The 23364-nt window shown below is 36.8% G+C and overlaps 1 protein-coding gene across 1 annotated transcript in view; it reads left to right on the forward strand.

Moving 5' to 3' along the window:
* The window catches only part of LOC120516105 (lysophosphatidylcholine acyltransferase 1), a 167036-nt gene that overhangs the window by 139255 nt on the left and 4417 nt on the right, over nt 1-23364 (forward strand). Inside the window, exons 8-13 of the mRNA XM_039737568.1 lie at nt 4232-4286; nt 6556-6638; nt 8559-8684; nt 10379-10532; nt 12173-12271; nt 20927-21068. Of these exons, the coding sequence (XP_039593502.1) occupies nt 4232-4286; nt 6556-6638; nt 8559-8684; nt 10379-10532; nt 12173-12271; nt 20927-21068 (659 nt within the window). The remainder of the gene's footprint in view (nt 1-4231; nt 4287-6555; nt 6639-8558; nt 8685-10378; nt 10533-12172; nt 12272-20926; nt 21069-23364) is intronic.

Consider the following 23364-nt stretch of genomic DNA (forward strand, 5'->3'; position numbering starts at 1 on the left):
TGTGTGTGTATTTATATGTGTATTTGTATATACAGTATGTATTTATGTATCTTTATGTGTGTGTATATGTAAATGTGTATATATATATATATATATATATATATATATATACAGATATATACACAGATATATTTTTTTTTCAGTCTTTTAGCATTCAGCATTTCCGTTTTACACATTTTCTTGCTCATTTATAAACATGTAATGAAATCCTTGATAATTCTTGATAACGAGTACGTTAAGACTTTTTTTTTCATTATCAGGTTTGGTTCACAAAGTCTGTTTATAGTTTTTCTTCAAATGTTTCCTCTGTATGACGCCCTCCATTACAAAGATTATCCAATTTTTCCACTTAAGGCCCAAAGTATTATTTGGTTATAACTAGTACAAACAAACAAGCTGAAACTCCTTAACAGGGAAATAAAACTACAGCTCTTGTACACTTTAAATTACTTGCATCACCACAAATCAACAAACTGATGACAAGGTAAGCCTTATGACATGAAATCATTAGAAAAAAGTCATTCTTTCAAACAAAAATACCTTGAAACCTATTACTGGATAAGTTAAAGGAATGGTTGCAACCAAAGACATTGAACATCAAGACTCTCCTGTATATTTAATATCATTTAATAGACGCTTGCCAAGTCTGAGTTCACAGGTTAAGGAGACTGGGGTCAGATTCCAACTAGCTGCATGGATTTACATGTTTCCAGACCTTCATTCACTGGTAAAGCAGCCTCTTACTTTATGCACAGAAAAACCAACACCTGTATTTGGTGTGCCATGATACATTTTCTTGCTGAGCAAGCGAGAGCGTGCACAGCATTATAACACCTATCCTATGCACTCTGACTGGGATTTGGGAAATCCAATCCATGCTGCTATCACCTGACATGTGTAATGACAAAATTGCAGTTACAATGAATAGTACAGGTCATATGAAAAAGTGAGGGTTCAGCCAGTTAGTTTACCAACAAGGAAGCCGCCACGTACAGCACCATCAGCAAGTCATCTTCCAAAACTAGTTTGCATAAGGAAAATAAAATAAATCTTAGGTTGACCCGGATCACTGAGCCAAGTAGTTTGTCTGTCTCATCTTGTCATCCCAACACTTGTGCAGTAATGAAATGACACTGTTTCTGATTGGCAAAATAAGTTTCATTCTCGCTAGGTGCCTTTATTGCAATATGAGTATCGCCACTTGCTCCGATTATGTTAGGAAAATTAGACACTACTGCAAATTGCTTTTTTATGTTTGCAAAGGCATGTTATGTTTTATGTATGTATACCCACTCCATACAAAAACTGGATGAAACATTTCATTAGTTGGTTAATGGCTTCACAAACAAGCAGGCATGATAGAGTGAAGCTTGGCTGAGATATTCCTAAACTGTCTGCCATGTCCCTGAAAAGTGATAACAGGGAGCCAAAATAAACTGTCAAAAAACCAAAGAAGTTCTTTAGTGCAAACACACAGCATTGGCCGTCTTAAAAGAAAACTAATCTGTACATCATATTCATCACTTTTGAGGTTTTATATTTTTGTCAGATTAATGCACATTATAACGGCTCAGTGATATGAATTATTGTGCACATAAGTTGTCTTTTAGCTGCCTTCCTGTACTTGATCTAGGGTGTTGTCATTTTCCAGTTTTCCCAAAATGTTGTATACATATGGGTTAGAGTTGCTGTAAATATATGCATATTCTCCTGTTATGTTATGTTTTCTAAATCTCGACTTTCGTGTGGAAAGTTGCATATGCACATTTCGAGCCTCTTTTTGTGCATACATGAGTTTTATAGATATGATCCCTAGCCTGATTCAAGTTATTGTGTGTGATTGTACCTTGTCCATTTTCCAGGTTTTTCAGTTTCATTTAGATAGATAGATAGATAGATACATACATACATACATACTTTATTAATCCCAAGGTGAAATTCACATAATCCAGCAGCAGTATACTGATACAAAAAACAATATTAAATTAAAGAGTAATAAAAAATGTGTGTAAAAGCAGACAACAACTTTGAGTAATGTTAGCATTTACTCCCCCGGGTGGAATTGAATAGTTGCATAGTGTGGGGGAGGAATGATCTCCTCAGTCTGTCAGTGGAGTAAGACAGTGACAAAAGTCTGTCACTGAAGCTACTCCTCTGCCTGGAGATGACACTGTTCAGTGGATTCTTCATGATTGACAGGAGTTTGCTTAGTGCCCGTCGCTCTGCTACAGATGTTAAACTGTCCAACTTTACTCCTACGATAGAGCATGCCTTCTTAACAAGTTTGTCCAGGCGTGAGACGTCCTTCATCTTTATGCTGCCTCCCCAGCACACCACCATGTAGAAGAGGGCACTCGCCACAACCGTCTGGTAGAACATCTGCAGCATCTTATTGCAGATGTTGAAGGACGCCAACCTTCTAAGAAAGTATAGTCGGCTCTGTCCTTTCTTACATAGAGCATAAGTATTGGCAGTCCAGTCCAATTTGTCATCCAGCTGCACTCCCAGGTATTTATAGGTCAGCACTCTCTGCACACAGTCACTTCTGATGATCGCAGGGTCCATGAGGTGCCTGGGCCTCCTAAAATCTACCACCAGCTCCTTGGTTTTGCTGGTGTTCAGGTGTAAGTGGTTTGAGTCGCATCATTTAACAAAGTCTTTGATTAGCTTCCTGTACTCCTCCTCCTGCCCACTCCTGATGCAGCCCACAATAGCAGTGTCATCAGCGAACTTTTGCATGTGGCAGGACTCCGAGTCATATTGGAAGTCTGATGTATATAGGCTGAACAGGACCGGAGAAAGTACAGTCCCCTGCGGCGCTCCTGACTTGCTGACCACAATGTCAGACCTGCAATTCCCAAGACGCACATATTGAGGTCTGTCTGTAAAATAGTTCACGATCCATGCCACCAGGTGTGAGTCTACGCACATATACAGAATAATTGAACAATTATTTAAAAGATAAAAGTCAAAAAGAGAAGTTATCTTTTCTTCTTAGAGTTTTTAAAAAGACTCAAATGAGATTCTTACCATCATAACTATTTAGTTAGCCTTTACAAATTCTTTTAGTAGTTGAAAGTAGGCTCTACAGCATTACACATTAGAGCAGAAGGTTTGTGATTCAGTCCCCTTCACTGATTCACTTAATAACACTGACCAAACCTTTCAAATGTCACTTAAATAAACTATTGCTTAGCCTCAAAGCACCACTTAGCTACAAAGAGAAATACAGTATACACCATCTTGGAATCACATTTCATCCATTTGCTCTTTTTCAGGCCCACTCAGTTATGGAGTAGCTCAAGTTTATTCTACTAGCTGTGACTATAAGGCAATAATCAACTTTATATTAATTTTGAATCCATCACAGGGAACATTCATGTTTGAGCTTTGTATCAGCGAGGCACTAAACCACTGTGCTACACCAGATTTGTGTTTCGCTTATTTAACAATTAACAAAAGTAAATTACAATTTGGTTATTGTTTTAAAACTAAATTAAGAATTAGATGTTGTAAGATGGATGCTGTATAGCACCTGGCCCGACACAGATTGGACATCGGAGGCACGTGTAAAATGAACAAAACTATTTATTTTCTTCCCCTGTGGGCGCACGTCTTCTCCGTGTCCCACAGGCAATACACAGTCCCAAATAAAGCACACCAGTACAGCAAGCACTCATCTTCTCCTTGACGGCACCATCATCCTCCCAAGCAACCTTGTCCTCTTCCACCCGACTCTAGGCAGTGAGTGATGGTTGCTGGCTCCTTTTATAATTCACCCGGAAGTGCACCAGGTGTTTGATCACCGAGTTCCGGCTGCACTTCCGGGTGTGATGTATACGCTGCCCCCATGGCCTCAGAAGTCCCAAACACCGCACCCCCTGGCGGTGCATGTGGGACCCAACAGGGCTGCACCCAACTCCAATACAGGGAGCCCTGTGGGAAACCGAGGAACTGCTCCACCCCAGGGGGGTGGCCATCTATCGTCCAGGGGGAGGTATTGCAGTGTCCAGGGCTGCTCCCCCTGAATATAGTGTGCAGGGGCGTCCCGGCTGGGCATGGATGCCAGCCGCCTGCCACAATGTATAATTTGTTTGTAAAACACAAAAGAACAAACATGAGTCCATTAACTGTAGGAATAGTGTCTAATAAATTTCACTTTGTTTGAAAAAATATTGCTGTTTGATAATTTATCTTTTAAATTGATTCATTATTCTTTATTTCTTTTAAGGTTCGATATTTTGTGGCTAACTTTATGTCAGCTGCACAATGTAGTAGAAATTGAGGTAGGTAAAAATATTTGTATATTGATACAGTAATGCTGTCCTAGGGAAACAATTTAAGTCTTTGTAGACTTTGAAATATCTTGGAATTTGTTTGAAATACTAATGTAAATTTATCTTTAATTATAACAAAGAGATAAGGAAAACATTTTTTAAAAATGATGGGTTGTAAAAATACCATTTTTACTGATGAAATGCATCAAATTCTGAAACCAATTAACTGAGAACTAAATGTGAATTTCAAACAGAATAAATTTGTTAAATCAATTTTAAACAAATTACTTTTACTGCAGAAATACAGTATATATACTCAATGAATGTAGTTACAGTATTTAAATACTTTTAATGCTAATTGGGTAATTAGTGATTTACTTGCATCCCAGCTCAGTTAATATCTCTGTACACACTAGCACGGTTATTATCAGTTTAACATCCTAGAGTGTTAATTGGTTGTTATAACAGTGAGTAAAATGTACATTGTTAAAAACTGATTTTTTGGTATAGATTTTCTTAAAAGCATTTTATATGTTTTATCACACTGGATTGTATTTCTTAAATAATGGGAAAAAACACAATGTTTAAAGTGTGAAATATCTGAAGCATTCTGTGCAGTGCCTTGGGCAGTCTCAGGTAACAGCTAGTGATCTCTGTATACATTTAGTTCAAAAGATAATGTTACAGCTTCTCACTTACACAGTCATTATTTGAGATGTAGTGCTTCTCAGATTATTGAGGCGCAAACTTGAAGTAGAATTTGATCCACTGAAATGACCCACTTTGAGCTACACAGGTTTTTCACACTAGACTAATGCTCTATACAGGAAGACACAAAATGGTTTCATAACCAAGAATATTCCAATTAAGTAAAATATTAAAAAAAAAATTTAGCCAAAAAGTAAAGATGAATAAAGGTTAATCGTTTAACCAACATAAAGACTAATTCAGAAGTACAGAATTTGCACTTGTTGATTCAGCCCTTTCTCATATGTTGTCTTCTCAAACACAAACAAGTACGTCTTCATTCTGACTGTGGTCTATTTGAGATGAATCAAATGTTTTACTCCAAAAACTTTTGCTTTCAACTATGATTAAGTACTTGATAAAGGACTGGAAGAAAAAAATACACCAATGTATTTTTAATTTTAATGTCCTTCATATTATTGCATAAATCACTGCACTGAACATCCCATTTAAACACAAACACTCAGAAAAGGTTTAGCAGATACATAAAAATTATAATTCTAGAGAGACAAAGGATAAATGACAGCAGAGAAGAAAAATAAAAACTTCAGTACTGTCTGAATTCTTTATTTTTGTAAATGCATCGAAATAATGTCTAACAGCATTAGTCAGAAGAATACCAAACTTGTCTTGGGACAGTCCTAAAAAAAGATAGTCCCAAGCATGTTTCCACGACTGTGCCGATAACATATGCATATGTGAGGTTTCTTAACAATTAATGTGCATAGCATTTGGTTAAATTTCAGAATTTATAGTAATGTAATAATAAGTTTCATTTCTATAGTGCCTTTAACAACCCCAAGGTCACTTGGGGAAAAAAGTACATGAATGTGCATTGAAGAGAAAAGTTTTTAAATCAGATTTGAAAATAGAGAGTGAAGAGCAGTCGCTGAGAGATTGAAAAGAGAGTTCCAGAGTTTGGGGGCCATGGCACTGATGGACCTGCCTCCCAAGGTGCAAAGTCTGGTGCGTGGGACAGCAAGTAGATTATGTATTTTATGTACAGCTTAACACACAGTTGAAATCATGTGAATTATTTTCCTGAAATTGTCTGTGCCTGAATTCCACAGTAACCAGATTTTATTTGCAGTGTAGCCTGCATGATACTTTTTAGTAATCTTAATTGCAGGGTATGTATTGGTTTCTAATGTATGTTTTTCTGTATATCTAATCATTTATTTCTCGATTTAAATCTAGAATTCCTTCACTGGTAATGTGAATTAGTAAACTGCCACTAGTTGATAAGTATTGTGAACATGATATATTTAAATTGCTTATTAAAGGTAGTGTATTCATCAAATGATAACTGTTTGATATCAATCTAATTATATTTTCTGTTTTCAAATATTCTGAAATCATTACAAAGGAAGAGGAATACTGTAACTGTTAAAATAATTTATATGTTTACAAAACATTGTTAAGGACCTTTTGTTCTACCCTCTTTTAAAAAATACGCAAGTAATGTAGCGTATATGGTGTGTTTGTTTTACGCATTATATGTATATATTAATATGATTATATTGTTATGCAGTTTCTCCCTGTTTATACACCATCTGAAGAAGAAAAGAAAAATCCAGCTGTCTTTGCAAATAATGTAAGGCGCATTATGGCAAAGTAAGTCAAAATCCCTTCAGTGCTTCTTTACATAACTAGTTTATTGCCTGTAACATCATGAGGAAGAATTTAAACAACATGCCTGGTATATTTTGTAAAATTTGTTATAATACAGTAAATTCTCATTATCCGCAGACGTCATGTTCCTGAAAAACCACACAGATACTGAAAACATGGATATTGAAATTTTTATAGGTTCTAGTGGGACACTGGCTCATTCGAAGGTAAACTGGGCCGGACGGCCCCTCAGGGCTCGGTAATGATTTTTCCACAGTATCACCTACAGAAATCTTGTTACAACTTTTACTTTCTCAATAGTCAAGTTCGATTGTCTTCTAGGCACTCTGTCAGAGACCATGAGCAATCGCAGCAGGGCTGATCCAAGGACCTCACTAAATCATACAATCGATAGTAGCAACAGATGATGTGTACAAATTGGAAGGACATAATCAGTGCAAGGTTATAATCTGCACTTACTGGGAATGTCTTATTTGTAGGGAGCCTGGTCCCCATTACTGCATACCCACATCTCCCTGTGCTGGGTAGACACGCATTGATCCATAAGGTGTAATACGTCTGTAGGCCAGGACATCTTAGGGTATCACAGAATTTTTATTGGTTAATGTCGAGTTTTGCTGCTGTGTAATGAGCAATAACTAATCCAATTTTTTTTTGTGAACTGCATGTGGCAGTAAATACAATCCGTGATGTCCATCCACACCCCTTCCTGTGGCCCGCAGCATATTATATAATGATAACAGATAAGCAAATCCACAGAAAGGGATTTTTTGAATAGGAAGAATGTATTGTGTTTGACATCAAATGTCTAATTTTACTAAGTAACTAGTCCTCAGTTATAGAACAAAGGATGTAACTTTTTTATACACCATAACATAGATTGAAGACTGAACTGAAGCATATTGCATCTTTGAAACAGGATCTATTTCATTTTAAATTGTTTTATGAAACATTTTCAGGCTTATGTTTGTTAAAACAGTTCTTTGCATTTATGCTGGCAGTATACTAATATTGATTTTAATAGACCACCGTAATCTCCAATTTCTTTGACAGAAAAACCTTCACACTCTTAATCAGCTTGACTATTTGAAGGTGCTATACTGTCTGCAGGTGTCATGTAGGGCATCTTATGGTTTGTGTAATAGTTAAAACACTGAACACTTGGTGGAGTCTCATTGTGGCTAACTGTGATGTTAATGGTACATTATAAATTGTAATGCATTATAAACAGTGCATCACTTTTGCATTACTTTTTCTTCTTTTGTATGAAAAAGTGGTACATTTCACTGGCCACCATTTGTTAATTAAGCCCATACAGTATATGAATTTTAATGAAATTGTCCAGGAACACAGGCAAATATAATCATTATCTTGTGTTTTACAACTACATTTAGTCCTTCATGTGCTGTGAAGTAAATATCATCCATCACATTTTGCCACCCCCTAAAGCGAGCCCCTGAAGATTTATGATATGAACACTGGCCACTGTTCCGCCCATTCACACTGTTTCAACATATTATAGCAAATAACTGGAGTAAAACTAAACAGACACTTTATTTATGTTTGTGTTACTGGATTGCTTGCAATACACTCTTTTTTATTTAGCTTCTTGCCTTACACCGAGTGGTGATATGATAATCACTGGCTCACTGTGATATTTTGTTTAGTTCTTTTCACTTTATTGCATGCTATGCACGTGGTTTACCTCTTCCTTACTAGCTGTCACCAGATAAGCTTTTGTTACTGAATTAATGTAATATTTATATAAAGTAACACAATAACTGTGTTTTTTTTTGTTTTTTTTTTAAAAACAAATTTCATTTGTAGCAGATAAAGGTTTAGTGAAAGACCACCACGTTTTGTTTTTTTTTTTTCCTCACTTTTTCATTTGTTCCTTGCCAGGGCTTTGGATGTTCCAGTTACAGATTACTCATTTGAAGACTGTCAGCTTGCAATGGCTGAAGGCCAACTTAAACTACCAGCAGACACATGCCTTTTGGAGTTCGCTAAACTAGTACGAAGACTGGGGTGAGTTTTGTATAGTTTTAAAGCACTGCTTTTAGTCCTTTCTTGTATTAGTCACAAGATAGTCAATCAATCAGACTATATTTTATGTTGCAATCTTCAAAGAGCACACCACTGCAAGGCACTTTACAAAGCAAACAAGTGTAATTCAAAGTACCAAAATAAATTGCAGTACAAGATAATCATATATATAAAAATATAGGTATGAATCCAGAATGAAAATGAGACATTGGATGCATTTTTTTTTTTATAGAAAGACGGGTATGAACACAGAAAGAAAACAACACATTAGATGTAACTTTTTTTTAATAGAAATACTGGTATGAAAATTCAGAATGAAAATAAGTTGTTAGATGAAGATGAAGGTGTGATTCCAAAATGCTTTCTCTGTGTGATGTTTCTTCATTCTGAAATCAACTTTTTCCCGGGTTGTTAATTTTTCTTTCAGCATAAACCGATGCTTGTTCTCACGTTTTTTTGTTCATCTTGAAGAAAACTTTGAGAAGCACTATAAAAGTCAAACAGTGGAGTATCTGCACACAATTACCACATGGGGACGCTTGGTGGAACACTGACTCAGGTTGCAGGGTACCCGAGACTTCGCGCGGAAAGTATAGTAGCGCCATTAAGTATTTTTTGCATCACATTATTGGGTGGCCGTTTTTGGTCGAAAAGACGTTTATTATACAGATATTTACATTTTGTTAAAACAAGGTACGTTTAACATGATGTTTTATGAACGTTTGTACGGGCCCACATAAAGTATTCGTTATTCTGAAAATTCTGCTACTTGAGTATTCGCTATAGCGGTATTTAACCTATGTTACCTGTGACAAAGAGATGAGCTAGCTATGACATTTAAAGATTGGCACGTACACATCTTGAAAAGAATGAGGAATATTTTTAAGTGTCAAGATTACTATTGACTCTAAAGGAACCAGCTCAGTTCAGTTATAAGCATGATCACTGTGAGTGATGAGTTTGTGCATTCTCTATACATCTTCACCGCTTTCCTCTGGGTGTTCACGTGTCTTGCCACATTCAAGTAACATATGTTTTAGGAATTTCAACAACCTTTTAGCTGGCCAACTATAAGTGTTGCATGTCCAGATTAAACATTTCCTCTAGGTACAGTATTACCAAAATACATAAGTTGGTAATGATAAGCCTATACCTGTGAAGGTTTGTTCTGAGATTGTGTATTTGAATTTTACAAATATTGAATTTTGGCTTTTATTTACTTTTGATGCAACATTCAAATCCATTCCCATAAGCTGGTTTCTAAACACTTCAAGCACAGTACAGTATAGGAGAAGAAGAGACTTTGTATTTTTTAACTGAGTTTTTCTTTTAACCAGGGGTCCACCTGTAATGTCAAGATTGGTGACAAACTGGACATCCGAAAGTGAATTCTATAGTGTGTGTGTGTGTGTGTTTATTTAATTATATATAAATGCACACACTGATTGCTTGTTGGGATCTTCTTTATCATGTACAGTAGCCACAATCTCTTCTACAAACATGTTGATTGTCATTAATCTGTTTACTTGAGGTTTTATTCCTCTAGAAGGCTTTTGATTATTTGTCAACATTATTGACAAGAATCACAAGCTATTAGAGATGTACGGTAAGTAACTGGTTGTAGAATGCTGAAAAAGTATAACATAAGTGCACAATATGATCTTAATTTTATACAGACTTAAGCCAGAGAAGCTTGAGAAAAATCTTCATGAATATGGTGAAAAAGCCCAAAAAACATTTGGGAAAAGACTAAATATGGAAGAATTTGCTGCACATTTGAACATTACGAGCTGTGAAACACTGAGTGAACTCTTCTCTCTCTTTGATGAAGTAAGTGTTTGTTGACTGACTAAAGTGCTTTTGCTATCCATCTTTTTCTTATTTATTATTCAGATGTATTGATTTATGAACACTGATAAGTGTTTTTTGTTTGTATCACATAGGTAGCAGCTAATATGCAGTTATTGTTTTTTGAAAATGTGGTAATAGGCTAATATGTTAAAAATGATCCATCTTTAATAATATTCAGAACATGCAATGAAATATAACACCATATAAGTCTGTGGCTTTGTTATTATCCCTGTATCTGCTGTATTATTGATGCTTTTCCCCTGTACATCCTTTGAGGTTTTACACTGCCAGATGTGGACAAATTTGTTAGTACCCCACCTTGAAAAAAATAAGAACCCACAAATGTTTCTGAAATAACATGAAACTGACAAAAGTAATTGACACCCAATTGACAAACATAAATGGTATGGACAAAAATAATGGGACTCTTAACCTTATTTTTTAGAGGCAATCCCTGAAAACCAGTGATTCCTGGAGCTCTCAATGAGACCTCTGCACCTGTCAACAGGTCGTTTGGCCCACTCTTTTTGTGTAAACTGCTCCAGTGTTGTCATATTTGAAGGGCACATTCTCCAGACTGCTTGTTTCAGTTCTTTCCATAGATGTTCAATAGGATTCAAGTCCGAGGTTATGGAAGGCCACTTCAGAATAGTCCAATGTTGTGTTTGTATCCATTCTTAGGTGCTTTTAGCTCAGTGTTTTAGCTCATTATCCTGGGGATCCATGACCAGTGATTGAAACAGAGTTTTCATTGTTCCCTGCACAGACTCAAGGCATCCTGTGCCAGATACATGAACCTTATATTGCCTAATAATATTTACAACTGTCGTCAAAGGAGCATCAAGCTGCTTGGAGATGGACAGTCACAGTCTATGCCTTTGACATGCTTGTCTATCATTTTTTTCTGATCTCCTCAGATAACACTCTCCTTTGGTTTTTCTGGTCCATGTTCAGTGTGGGACACACAATGATACCAAACAGCTGAGTGAAAACTTTTCTCCATGTAAATAGGATGAAGGACTGACTGCACAATTGGAGACACGAGTGATACTAATTAAAGAAAACAGCTAGTTTGAAAAATCACTGTAATCCAATTACCTATGATCTTTTCTAAGGGTATCAACAAATGTGTCCAGGCCATTTTAGAATGTCTTTGTAGAATAAGCAATACTTGATCTCTTTTCACAGTTGCCTTACTTTACTCAATGGCATATCAAAGGCTTACAGAAGACAAATGTGGTTCATTCAATCACTTTTCATGAGCCATACAGCACTTTTTCAGTGAGCCCTAAGGGGGCCGACAAATCTGTTCACATCTGTAAAATGTAGAAGGAGATCAATTTAATATTTGGTCCTTACTTGACTGAAAACACTGTGTGGGAATTGTTAAATTAATATCTGACAAATTCACAATCCATTGCATTAAAGGAGACAATATTTTAAAAAATACCACATCAAAATAAAATTATTTTGAACAAAACATCAGCTGTGCTCAGACAAATGATAATTAACATAGTAAATATGTCTTGATTTAAAATTTTTATTTATAGGTGAAAGCTAATGTTTATTTTTAAATTACAGTAAAATTTCTTGCTACAAGGATGTACTTTGTCTTTCAGAATGAAGATGGTACAGTTGACGTCAGAGAGTTTGTAATTGCCTTATCAGTAGTGTGCAGGCCTTCTAAAACTCTTGAAACAATTAAACTTGCCTTCAAGGTATGTGCTTCCATTGTTTGATAATAGTCAATTCACTTAATATTCCTAAAATTTCAGAGCATCCCTCAAAGATTCTGATGCCCAGTTTAAAATATTAAAATTATTCCTTATACGTTTATCTTTTGTAAATTCAGTTGTAGATGAGACACCTGCCAAATGAAGAATGTTTGGAAACCATTCCAATGTCCTGCATTAGATAGCTCTTTAATCAGATATTGTGAATTTTGTCAGTCAAACTCCATCACACAGTTGTCCTCATTTTGTCACTATCTTATCCCTGTATAAGCTTTTTAAGGTTAAATTTAGATTAACCTGATGCAGTTCCAGTGAGTTATTTAGCTACATTAGGATTTACAGAGCGTGCTGCTAGCACATTTTTTTCCTTTGTTTCTTTTTTTTCTGACATCTCTGAAAAGGGTAAGGTAGAATGGTATTAAGACTTTATTCTCTTTTTGAAGCCAAACATTTCATATCTTGTTTTTCCCTCAAACCCTGACTCCTTTTTCTTTTTGAAATAATAATCGTTTGCAAAATATTTTGGGAGTGAGAATTTTTACTGAAGATGTTTTTTCTCTGGATACTTTAGTCTTCATCACACACCCTCAGTATATTTAGGTTCGGTTAACTAAGTGACTCAGAATCATCTCTAAATGAATGTGTGTGGGTATAAGCAGGAGCGAGACCTGTGATTAACCGATGTTCCACCCAAGTGAGGCTCCGGCTATGTCCTCTGTGCTGCTAAGATGGGCTTTGACCGGAATTAAATTAAACCGGTTGGAAATATGATGGATAGAAGTTTTAGAAAGCTGGGGTTTCATTTTATTTTATTGAGGACTATACTATTCTCTAATAAAAACTTCAGCTTAGATTCTGTTGTGCAGTCTTTTGACATTTCTGTAAGCTTACAAATATTTTGCTGGCAGACAGTTATTTTAGTATATTGATGAACTTATTATATTATTATTATGACAGTTACAATTAAATGTAATTAAATTGGAATTTCTTATTGTTACTTTAACTAGTAAAACATTAAACATCACTACTCCTATCTAGCCTTAGAGACCCCAAAGACGAAGCTTACATACTTTCTCAGTTTTTTTATTTTTAATAAATTTGCAAAAACCTCAAGTAAACTTTTTTCACATTGTCATTATGGGGTGTTGTATGTAGAATTCTGAGGAAAGAAATGAATTGAATCCATTTTGGAATAAGGCTGTAACATAACAAAATGTGGAAAAAGTGATGTGCTGTAAATACTTTCTGGATGTACTGTAAATACAGGATATCCAAAGGCATTAAATAGAATGAAAGGAGATAAACCAGAGTAAAAAACTAAATTCAATACTATTGTGATATAATACAAAAACAAATTATACTGAGCATCTGGACAAATAGGAAGACTGCAACAGGAGGCAGAATGTCAGGTTATGTTAAAAGCCTTCCTGAACAGATGAGTTTTAAGGTTTTTTTGTTTTTTTTTTAAAGAATAAATGGAGTCAGCTGATCTAATTAATTTTGGGAGTTCATTCCATTGTCTGGGCACTATACAGCTAAAGTTCCTGTCACCCACAGAGTGTTTGTTAGTAGGAGGCACAACAAGATTGTGAGAAGCAGAGGACCTTAGTGGGTCCAGTGCAAGCCCATTTAAAGCTTTGTAGGTTATTAATATAATTTTATGTTCAATCCTGTAAGGCACAGGGAACCATTGGAGAAGATAGATAGATTCTTTCTTTCTTTCTTAATTCCCAAGGGGAAATTCACATACTCCAGCAGCAGCATACTGGTAAAAACTATATTAATTAAACAGTGATAAAAATACAGTGCAAGTTAAAACAAAAAAAAAATGCAAGGTGGAGTGTGCAAGGCAGGTATAACAGTCAATAACATTGTATAATGTTACCGTCTACCCCCCCAAGGGGTGGAACTGAAGAGTCGCATAGTGTGGGTTGAGGAATGATTTCCTCAGTCTGTCAGTGGAGCAGGACAGTGACAGCAGTCTGTCGCTGAAGCTGCTCCTCTGTCTGGAGATGATACAGTTCAGTGGATGCAGTGGATTCTCCATGATTAACAGGAGCCTGCTCAGTGCCCGTCCCTCCACTACAGATGTCAAACTGTCCAGCTCCGTGCCTACAATAGAGTCTGCCTTCCTCACCAGTTTGTCCAGGCGTGAGGTGTCCCTCTTCTTTATGCTGCCTCCCTAGCACACCACCGCATAGAAGAGGGCACTTGCCACAACCGTCTGATAGAACATTTGCAGCATCTTATTGCAGATGTTGAAGGATGCCAGCCTTCTAAGGAAGTATTGTCGGCTCTGTCCTCTCTTGCACAGAACATCAGTATTGGCAGTCCAGTCCAATTGATCATCTAGCTGCACTCCCAGGTATTTATAGGTCTGTACCCTCTGCACGCAGTCACCTCTGATAATCACGGGGTCCATGAGGTGCCAGGGCCTCCTAAAATCTACCACCAGCTCCTTGGTTTTGCTGGTGTTCAGTTGTAGGTGGTTTGAGTCACACCATTTAACAAAGTCCTTGATTAGGTTCCTATACTCCTCCCCCTGCCCAGTCCTGATGCAGGCCACGATAGTAGTGTCATCAGCAAACTTTTGCACGTGGCAGGACTCAGAGTTGTATTGGAAGTCCGATGTATATAGGCTGAACAGGACTGAAGAAAGTACAGTCCCCTGTGGCACTCCTGTGCTGCTGACCACAATGTTAGACCTGAAGTTCACAAGACGCATGTACTGAGGTCTGTCTGTAAGATAGTTCACGATCCATGCCCTCAGGTATGAATCTACTCCCATCTCTGTCAGCTTGTCCCTAAGGAGCAGAGGTTGGATGGTGTTGAAGGCACTAGAGAAGTCCAGAAACATAATTCTTACTGCACCACTGCCTCTGTCCAAGTGGGAGAGGGATCGGTGTAGCATGTAGATGATGGCATCCTCCACTCCCACCTTCTTCTGGTATGTGAACTGCAGAGGGTCGAGGGTGTGGCAGATCTGTGGCCTCAGGTGATGAAGCAGCAGCTACTCCATGGTCTTCATCACTTGTGACGTCAGGGCAACAGGCCTCAAGTCATTCAGCTCACCAGGACGTGATACCTTTGGGACTGGGGTGAAGCAAAATGTTTTCCAAAGCCTCGGGACTCTCCCCTGTTCCAGGCTCAGGTTGAAGATGCGCTGTAGAGGACTTCCCAGCTCCAGCGCACAGGCCTTCAACAGTCGTGGCGATACTCCATCTGGACCTACTGCTTTGCTGACACAAAGTCTCATCAGCTCTCTGCTTACCTGGGCTGCTGTAATTGTGGGTGGGGGGAAACTCTCTCCTATGCTGGTATCAGCAGAAGGATGGATGTAAGATGCAGTACCCTGAGGTGAGAGTGGGTTAGGGTGGTCAAACCTGTTAAAATAGTTGTTCATCAGGTTTGCTTTCTCCCTGTCTCTCTCAATGGAGGCACCCCGCTTCGAGCTGAAGCAGGACGGGTGTTATGTGCTCGCTGTTGCTGTTCAGTGTTAGGACTCTAGCAGAATTTTGAATCAACTGGAGCAGTGATATAAGATTAGAAGCGGTACCTGCCAGTAGAGAGTTAATAAGTAATCGTTGCAAGATGTAATAAAAGCATGGACAAGTCTCTCTGCATTAGAGATGGAGAGAATTGAGTGAGCACAGGATATGTTAAGGAGGTAAGAGTACAAAAGTTCTTTAATGTGGTTTATGTGAGCAAAATAAGAAAGGAAGGAATCAAAAATGACACCAAGATTCCTTGCATCAGGAGAAGGTCTGATGAGATCACCATCAACAGTGACTGAGAAGGAGCTAATGTTCTTACATTACGCTTTAGTGCCAATTTGCAGGAGTTCAGTTTTGTTGCAATTTAATTTTAAAGAGTTCTGCTCCATCCAGATTTTAATTTCACTGAGGCAAGTTGTGAGCTGAGAAAGCCCTGATAAAGTTTCACTTTTAACATAGAAATAGAAATAAATATCATCTGCATAATTATGATAATCCAGTCCACAGCTCAAGTGTTATGGCCAAAGGGAAGCTTATAGATACAGTTGAGCAAAGGACTGAGGACAGATCCCTGAGGAAACCCCTTGTGTGACTGGCACTGAGCTGGATCTGCTGTTGCCAAGACTACAAACTCTTGCTTGTCAGTCAGATAGGACTTAAACCATTGGATGGCATTGCCTGAGATACCCAGTATGTTATCCATTCTGGACAGTAGAATGTCATGTTTAATAGTGTCAAATGCCGCACTAAGATCTAACAGAGTTAATATACTGGTTTGTCCAGGGTCTGCTGCCATAAGCAAATCATTAGTTACCCGAAGCAGAGCAGTTTCACAGTTGTGCTGTTCCCTGAAACCAGACTGAAAGGGTTCCATCAGTTTATTAGAGGTTAAGAAATTGTTAAGTTGGGAGGCTACGACATGTTGAAGAACTTTTGAAAGAAAATGTAAATGAGAAATAGGCCAAAAATTGTTAAGATTTTCAGCATTAAGACCAGACTTTTTAACATTACAGAAGTAATTTTAAAAGTGTACTGGCACAAAGCCAGTGCCAAGGGATATATTTATTATTGTCGTAACAGTTGGGATTATGGCAGGAAGGCAGGATTTAAGAAGCGTGGTGAGGTACAGTACACAGGTAGTCGGCCTTATCTTACAAAGTAGGTCATTAACAAGTGCAGGTGTGACTGGTAAAAATTTAGAAAAAGAGCTGGATGGAGTGGGAAGACAGGGAAAGATATAAATTATTTAGATCTGTTTTTGTATTGCAGAAAAATTGGACTTCGGTAGAGGAGGTAATTAGACCAGGCTTAGGTTGAAGTAGTTTAACAACTACAGAGAACAAAACCCTTGGGTTACGTGGCCACTTTCTAATACTCTGCCATAATTTGTGTTCTTGGCTGCAGTTAGTGCATCCCTGTAACAACCCCTTTGATGGTCAGAGAAAGCAGAGTGAGGCCAGTCTTGCGTGCCATTATTTCAAGGTTTCGGCCAGCTGCTTTCATAGACTGTAACTCGGAATTTACCATGGAGTCGTGTGCTTAAAGGAAACCCCCTTATGATTTAAAGGAGCTGTTTCATCTAGTGCTGAAAGAAGGGCTGTGTTACAGTGGTCAACAAGGTTATCTAGTGTTGATGGAATAAGTGTAGACTGTAAAAGTTCAGAAATGGAACTAGCAAGAATAGAAGAACATATATTTTTAAGGTTTCTGAAATAAATGTAATGTTTACAGGAAAGAGGAGAGAGAGGCAGTGAGACAGTGAAAAGTATGATCAGAGTGTCCCAAATCACTGCTGTGTTTCCAACAGATAAACCAGATGTGCAGATCAGGTCCAATATATGACCACCAGAATGAGTAGGAAAATCAACATGTTGCACAAAACAGTCCAGTATGGATAAGAATTCATTTCTCAGCTGACATGTTTTAATGTCAGTATAGATGTTGATTGATTTAGTAAGATTGGAGGGAGAGAAATAGTTGCCACTAGATGGCAGTCTCTTCCAGTTTTTGCCTCATGGTAAATTCTTAGACACAGGTTCAGTAAGTAAGCTTTAGTCACCTTAATGTTAGGTGAAGATAACACGAGGATATTGCAACTAGACGCTCTAGTTTTGTTACGTCTGTCTTTTCTTTTAAAATATATAAACAACTTATAGGATTGATCTACGTATTTATCATCCAGTCAAAAAAGTATTTTTATTGATTTTTTTTGTTTTTTATTGTTTAGTCAGTATTTTGTTATTTTATCATTCTGAGGTTTTTAGAATCATACTAACCTCAAAAGTAAAGGACAACAAAGTTGAAATAATAAAGTATGGAAAATGAAATATACATTACATTGTTGTTTGCATTTGCGGTGCTTTTAAATTTCACTTCATTTCTGATAAGTCAGTCAGTCATTCTCCATCCCGCTATATCCAAACACAGGATCACGGAGGACTGCTGGAGTTAATCCCAGCCAGCACAGGGCACAAGGCAGGAATAAAACCCCGGGCAAGGTGCCAGCCCACCGCAGGGCGCACACACACACACACACACACACCCTCACCCCAAGCACACGCTAGGGACAATTTAGGATCGCCAATGCACGTCACCTGCATGTCTTTGGGTTGTGGGAGAAAACCGGAGCACCCAGAGGAAATCCACGCAAACACGGGGAGAACATGCAAACTCCACACAGGGAGGACCCGGGAAGCAAACCCAGGTCTCCTACCACCATGCCACTGTGTCACCTCATTTCTGATAAAACCTAAGAAGGACCAGTTAATGTTTTGCAATCTCCGTACTTTACGTCACAGCTTCCAGCCATCTGTGTTCTTCAAAGAACTCAGTTGAGTTTTATGAAAAGGTAGGTCTCTACTTAAACCCACATGCATATACAGCCAGAGCTAGATGACAGAAGTTAAAGTCAGAGACACATGCTGCCAGAAAAGTCAAGGACAAATAGCAAATATAGTATGTCATGCATGGTCATAATGGCTAGCTAGCTTGCAGCAGAGAAGATGTAGTAATGGCATTTTACAGATATATATCACCACAGTGCATTCATCTTAATTACAGGAACTGTTTAGCCTAAATACTGATAAAATTAAACATGTAAGCATATGAATATCACATTACTTTTGTTTTAAAATTTGTTTGTTCATATGTGTATTTGTTTTTATTTAATTGCTCAACACATGCAGCCATAGTGGATCGATCCTTCTGATTCTTTGTGAATTCTCTTGCATTGTATTGTAATTGAAAAGTGGCTGTGTATGTATATAAAGCAATATTTTCTGTAGAATGCAGTAATTATCACTATTATTTTTTTCTCTTATGATGACTATTTATGGCTTCATGGACCACCCCAGTGAGCCACAAATCATTATTTTTAAGATTAATTGTTAGCCAAATGGTACACATGCATCTCTGCCATCAGCTCCTCTTCTAGATAGTGTTTTCAACACAGATGACAACTGTATGTCCTGTGACAGAGTATCCCAAAGCCAGAGGCAGATGACAGACTAGGATGTACAGCCAAAACCTTCAAAATGAAAAAGTAATCCAGTTATTCACTATATACCTGAAGATGAATATGCTGGACCTCTTGCATTGTTTACACTCAAATGATTTTCTTTATTGCTGCTTTAGTTAACTGAGACAAAGGTGTTGCCTTGAAGCCTAATACATATCTTGTAACATGTTTACATTCATTCAACAGTTGATTGTTGTAGCAATTGCCAGAAGCCCTTCAAAATTTACATTTTAGGTGCTTATTTATACCGATTAATGTTCATATCTGATAAGTGCTGTACTTCACACCATAATAATCAGCCTTTTGATTTCTGCTGGGTACAAAATACTGTCCAGACTTAAAATTGAGCATTTCCCTTCATCTTGTTTTTATAGTTCAAACATTGCAGCCGAGGGGGGGGAGGGGGGGGATATTATTCTTATTAATCCAGATCTTGATTTATAAATATTAAATCAACTCACCGTAATGGTCATCTGTCCATTTTCCAAAACTGCATCCTACAAGGGGATCACAAAGTGCCTGTTACAACCATTTGAGGCACAACGCAGGAACCAGCCCTGGATGAGTTGCCAGTCAACCTAAAATGAACAACTTGGGTATGGAGTACAAGTAAGCCAGAGTAACATGACAAAGACGACAAAAAAAAGTACATTTATGAGAAGAATGTGCAGACTCCACAGTTAGAAAGAGCATGCCATGATTTGAGCCCAGACTCTTATACAGTAGCCGTGATGCATCAAATCCAATCTGTAAAATGGCAGATCAAAGCCATGAATCAGCTTGGCCCTAATAAAACGGTAAAGTCAGATGTGAATTTGGAAAAAAAGCTTCCTCCTGAATTATCTGCATATTTTATAACAATCAACCAAAACCCACCATTTTATGTTTCCATTGAATCTCCTTTTTCCAAAGAAGGATTGTGTTGACCTACAGCATCACATTTTGAAAGTAAACCTTTTTAATAGTGAAGCTTGAAGTAGACATTCTCTTCCAACTTAACCTTATTTGTATAATATTTTTTTTTATTTTAGAGAAAAGTTTAAGTTACAGGGTGATAGTATTGCAGTAAAGTAGTATTAATGAATATGAAAAAACACAAGGCTAAAGCATATACACAGCATGATGTATGAACGTCTGATTTCTATTCTGTGAAATTAGGGGTTGTTTCATCTCTGTCAGTTTATATACCTAAAGCTGAAATGTTCAAATATTTTCACCTTTAATATTGTAACCTTTAAAAACATTCAGGTATTGTCAAATATTATTTTTTATCAATAAGTATTTTATGTGATGGCCAATCGGAGAATGCCATGAGTGAGTTTTCTTCAGGTTTAAAGGATTTGTGAGAGTGATTTGGCATTGATGTGTGATAGATATGATTGGTATGTACTATGTTGCTGATCTTTTATTCCTCATATTATAACAGAGGTAATGATTAGTTTCTGATTTCCATTTTTATAAGTATTTTTCTAATCTTTATGTATTTCAGATGAAGTAAAATCAAATATTGATGTTTGATTTTGAAGGAAAATTATATAGATATACTGTATAACCCTGATTAAAACATCTTTGCAATGTAAAAACAAATCTCTATAATGTTTTTCTGTTTTTTTGTTTTTTTTTTTTAAGATGTATGAATCACCAAAAGACAAAACCATTTCAGAAGCAAGTTTAGCCTGCATTCTTAAGACAGCCTTGGGGGTATCACAACTGAATGTAACAGATCTGTTTAGGGCTATTGATGTTGAGGAGAAAGGAAAAATTACATTTGGTAAGTTTTGTGGGAACAGACTTCAACATAAACGTCATATCTCAATGTGGGGTTTGTGACATGTTTTCAATTTTTTGTCTCTGGTAATAATTAGCAATGAAACCATAGCTTGGACATAACATCTCCTATTGCCATTTATGACTATTTTGCTAGTTTAGACTGCCTGAGTTTTGGTATGAAAAAAAATTACGAGCCGGAGAAAATTAAAATAATTATGAGAAACAACTAATTCATGTGTGCCAAAATACAGATATAAATGCAAAAAAGAACACTGATTGGTGGAAATAACTGCCAATCACTGATAAATGGGATTTTGCTACTACAGTGGGTTGTAGAGATTATGAAAACTAATTTAGCTCTATTTTTATTTGAAATCTGTGGATATGCAATGTTACTTCTTATTTGGCCAACACCTTAAATCTAAAGTGACTTAAGACATTTGGGATACTTTTGGTCACATTTCTTTTGCCTTTCCAATTTGAGCACAGGTACGTGAAGTGGTTTGCTCATGGTCACACTGTATCAATAGTGTGACTTGAATTTACAACCTCAGGGATTTAGGTCAAAATCTTTAACCACTGTGCCACACAAATATAGCTTTCTAATGAGTCCAAAACACATAAATAAAGCAGTTTTACTAAATTCAAAGCAAAATATGAAGTATTAAAATGATCAGTGTGTATCAGTGTTTGGTCACACTTTAATAAGTTTTTATTTTTCAGCTTTCCCATGTACAGTACAAGGAAAAGTATTTAAATAGGTTCTAATTTTTTACTTCAGGTTTTCTATTGATTTACATTTTTTGAGTTGCACAGCATGATTTGACATTTTCCAACTGAATGTCAGTTTGTTTGAGTGCATTTGTCTGTGGTATGTATAGCTCATAAACAATTGCTGCTTATTTTTCAAAAATCATTGCACATGTGGGAATTTTTTAGAAGCTAGCAAATATCCCCATTTTATAAAAAGGTGATTGGTCTGGTTTAAGTGACTACAGGCCAACAAGAGTAATACAAAGTAAATAATGGAAGTTAATTATTATGGAAAAGATCAAGTAGCACAGGTATATTTATAAAAAGCATGGGTTCAGACCAGGGAAGGTCATGTTACACTAATGTCCTGAAATTCTATGAAGAAACAGCAAAAGCATATAACCAAAGAGGTGCATATGATGTTATTTATCTGAATTGTTAGAAAACCTTTGTAAAGATGCCACATGAAAGGTAGTTGTTAAACCAAATTTATTGTGCAGTTGGGTGCAAAATTGGCTTAAACACTGGAAACATAACATTATGGTGAGATTAACTTTTTCAGAATTAGATGATGATAAAAGTGGTGTTCCCCAGACTTCATTGCTTAGAGAAGCAACAAAGGCTGATTTCTGGACTGTGAGGTATGTGTTATTAAGAAAGATGGAATGAGTTCAAGCTTATTGGTTTGAGCCAAAGTTTTAATCTTGCCCTTTTTAGTAATTTTGCGACAAATTCCTTGTTGAATGCCCATATGATCGTCAATGTGATACCGCCTTGGAGGATCATGGACAATTGTGAGAGAATCCCCTTTGTAGAATTGTGGATGATCTTGGTGGTGAAGCAGTGGTTTTGGCCTCTGTTGGAGTGTTATTGATGATTGTTAGAGCATTGCCAATTACTTAATCAACCCCTTTTTTAAACAAGCCACGACCCATTGCCATTAAATACAACTATAACTCTGGACTCAAGAGTGGCAGCCCTATTGTTTAAGAAGCCATCCATGGTTTAAGCAAACAGCATATAAGTGGTGACATGAATAAAATTTTTTGTTATAAAAAAGAATTAGTATCATGGATCCTAGTTGTTACTTTAAATGATGTTATTCATCAACAACACAAGAATACAGATAGAAATTTGTCAGATTTTTCACAAAAGTTAAAGAAGTTTTTTTGTCACATGGTGAAATACAGACACATGGGATAAATTATCAAGTAGAGTGGTAGACAGTAGGACTTTAGGGACTTTCAAAACTCAAATTGATGTTATTTTTGAATAATTACACAGTTAACATTGATGAGCTTTGTAGGGTTGAAAAGGCTTGTCAGACTTATTTTAATATTCTACCTCATAAACAGATAAACCACTCCTAATACAATCCTGAAACATGTCTGTTTCACAGCAGATCTAGTTTTCCTGAATACTTTATCTTCTTTTAATATTTCAAATAAAAGTGTAATTTGTAAAAAAAAAAAAAAATTTCTGGTCTCTCATTACTTTATGCATGCTACAGAGAAAGTTGTAGCATTATGACTTTGTATTGTAGA

The sequence above is a fragment of the Polypterus senegalus genome, chromosome 15, assembly GCF_016835505.1.
Source record: "Polypterus senegalus isolate Bchr_013 chromosome 15, ASM1683550v1, whole genome shotgun sequence".
NCBI classification, from domain to species: domain Eukaryota; kingdom Metazoa; phylum Chordata; class Cladistia; order Polypteriformes; family Polypteridae; genus Polypterus; species Polypterus senegalus.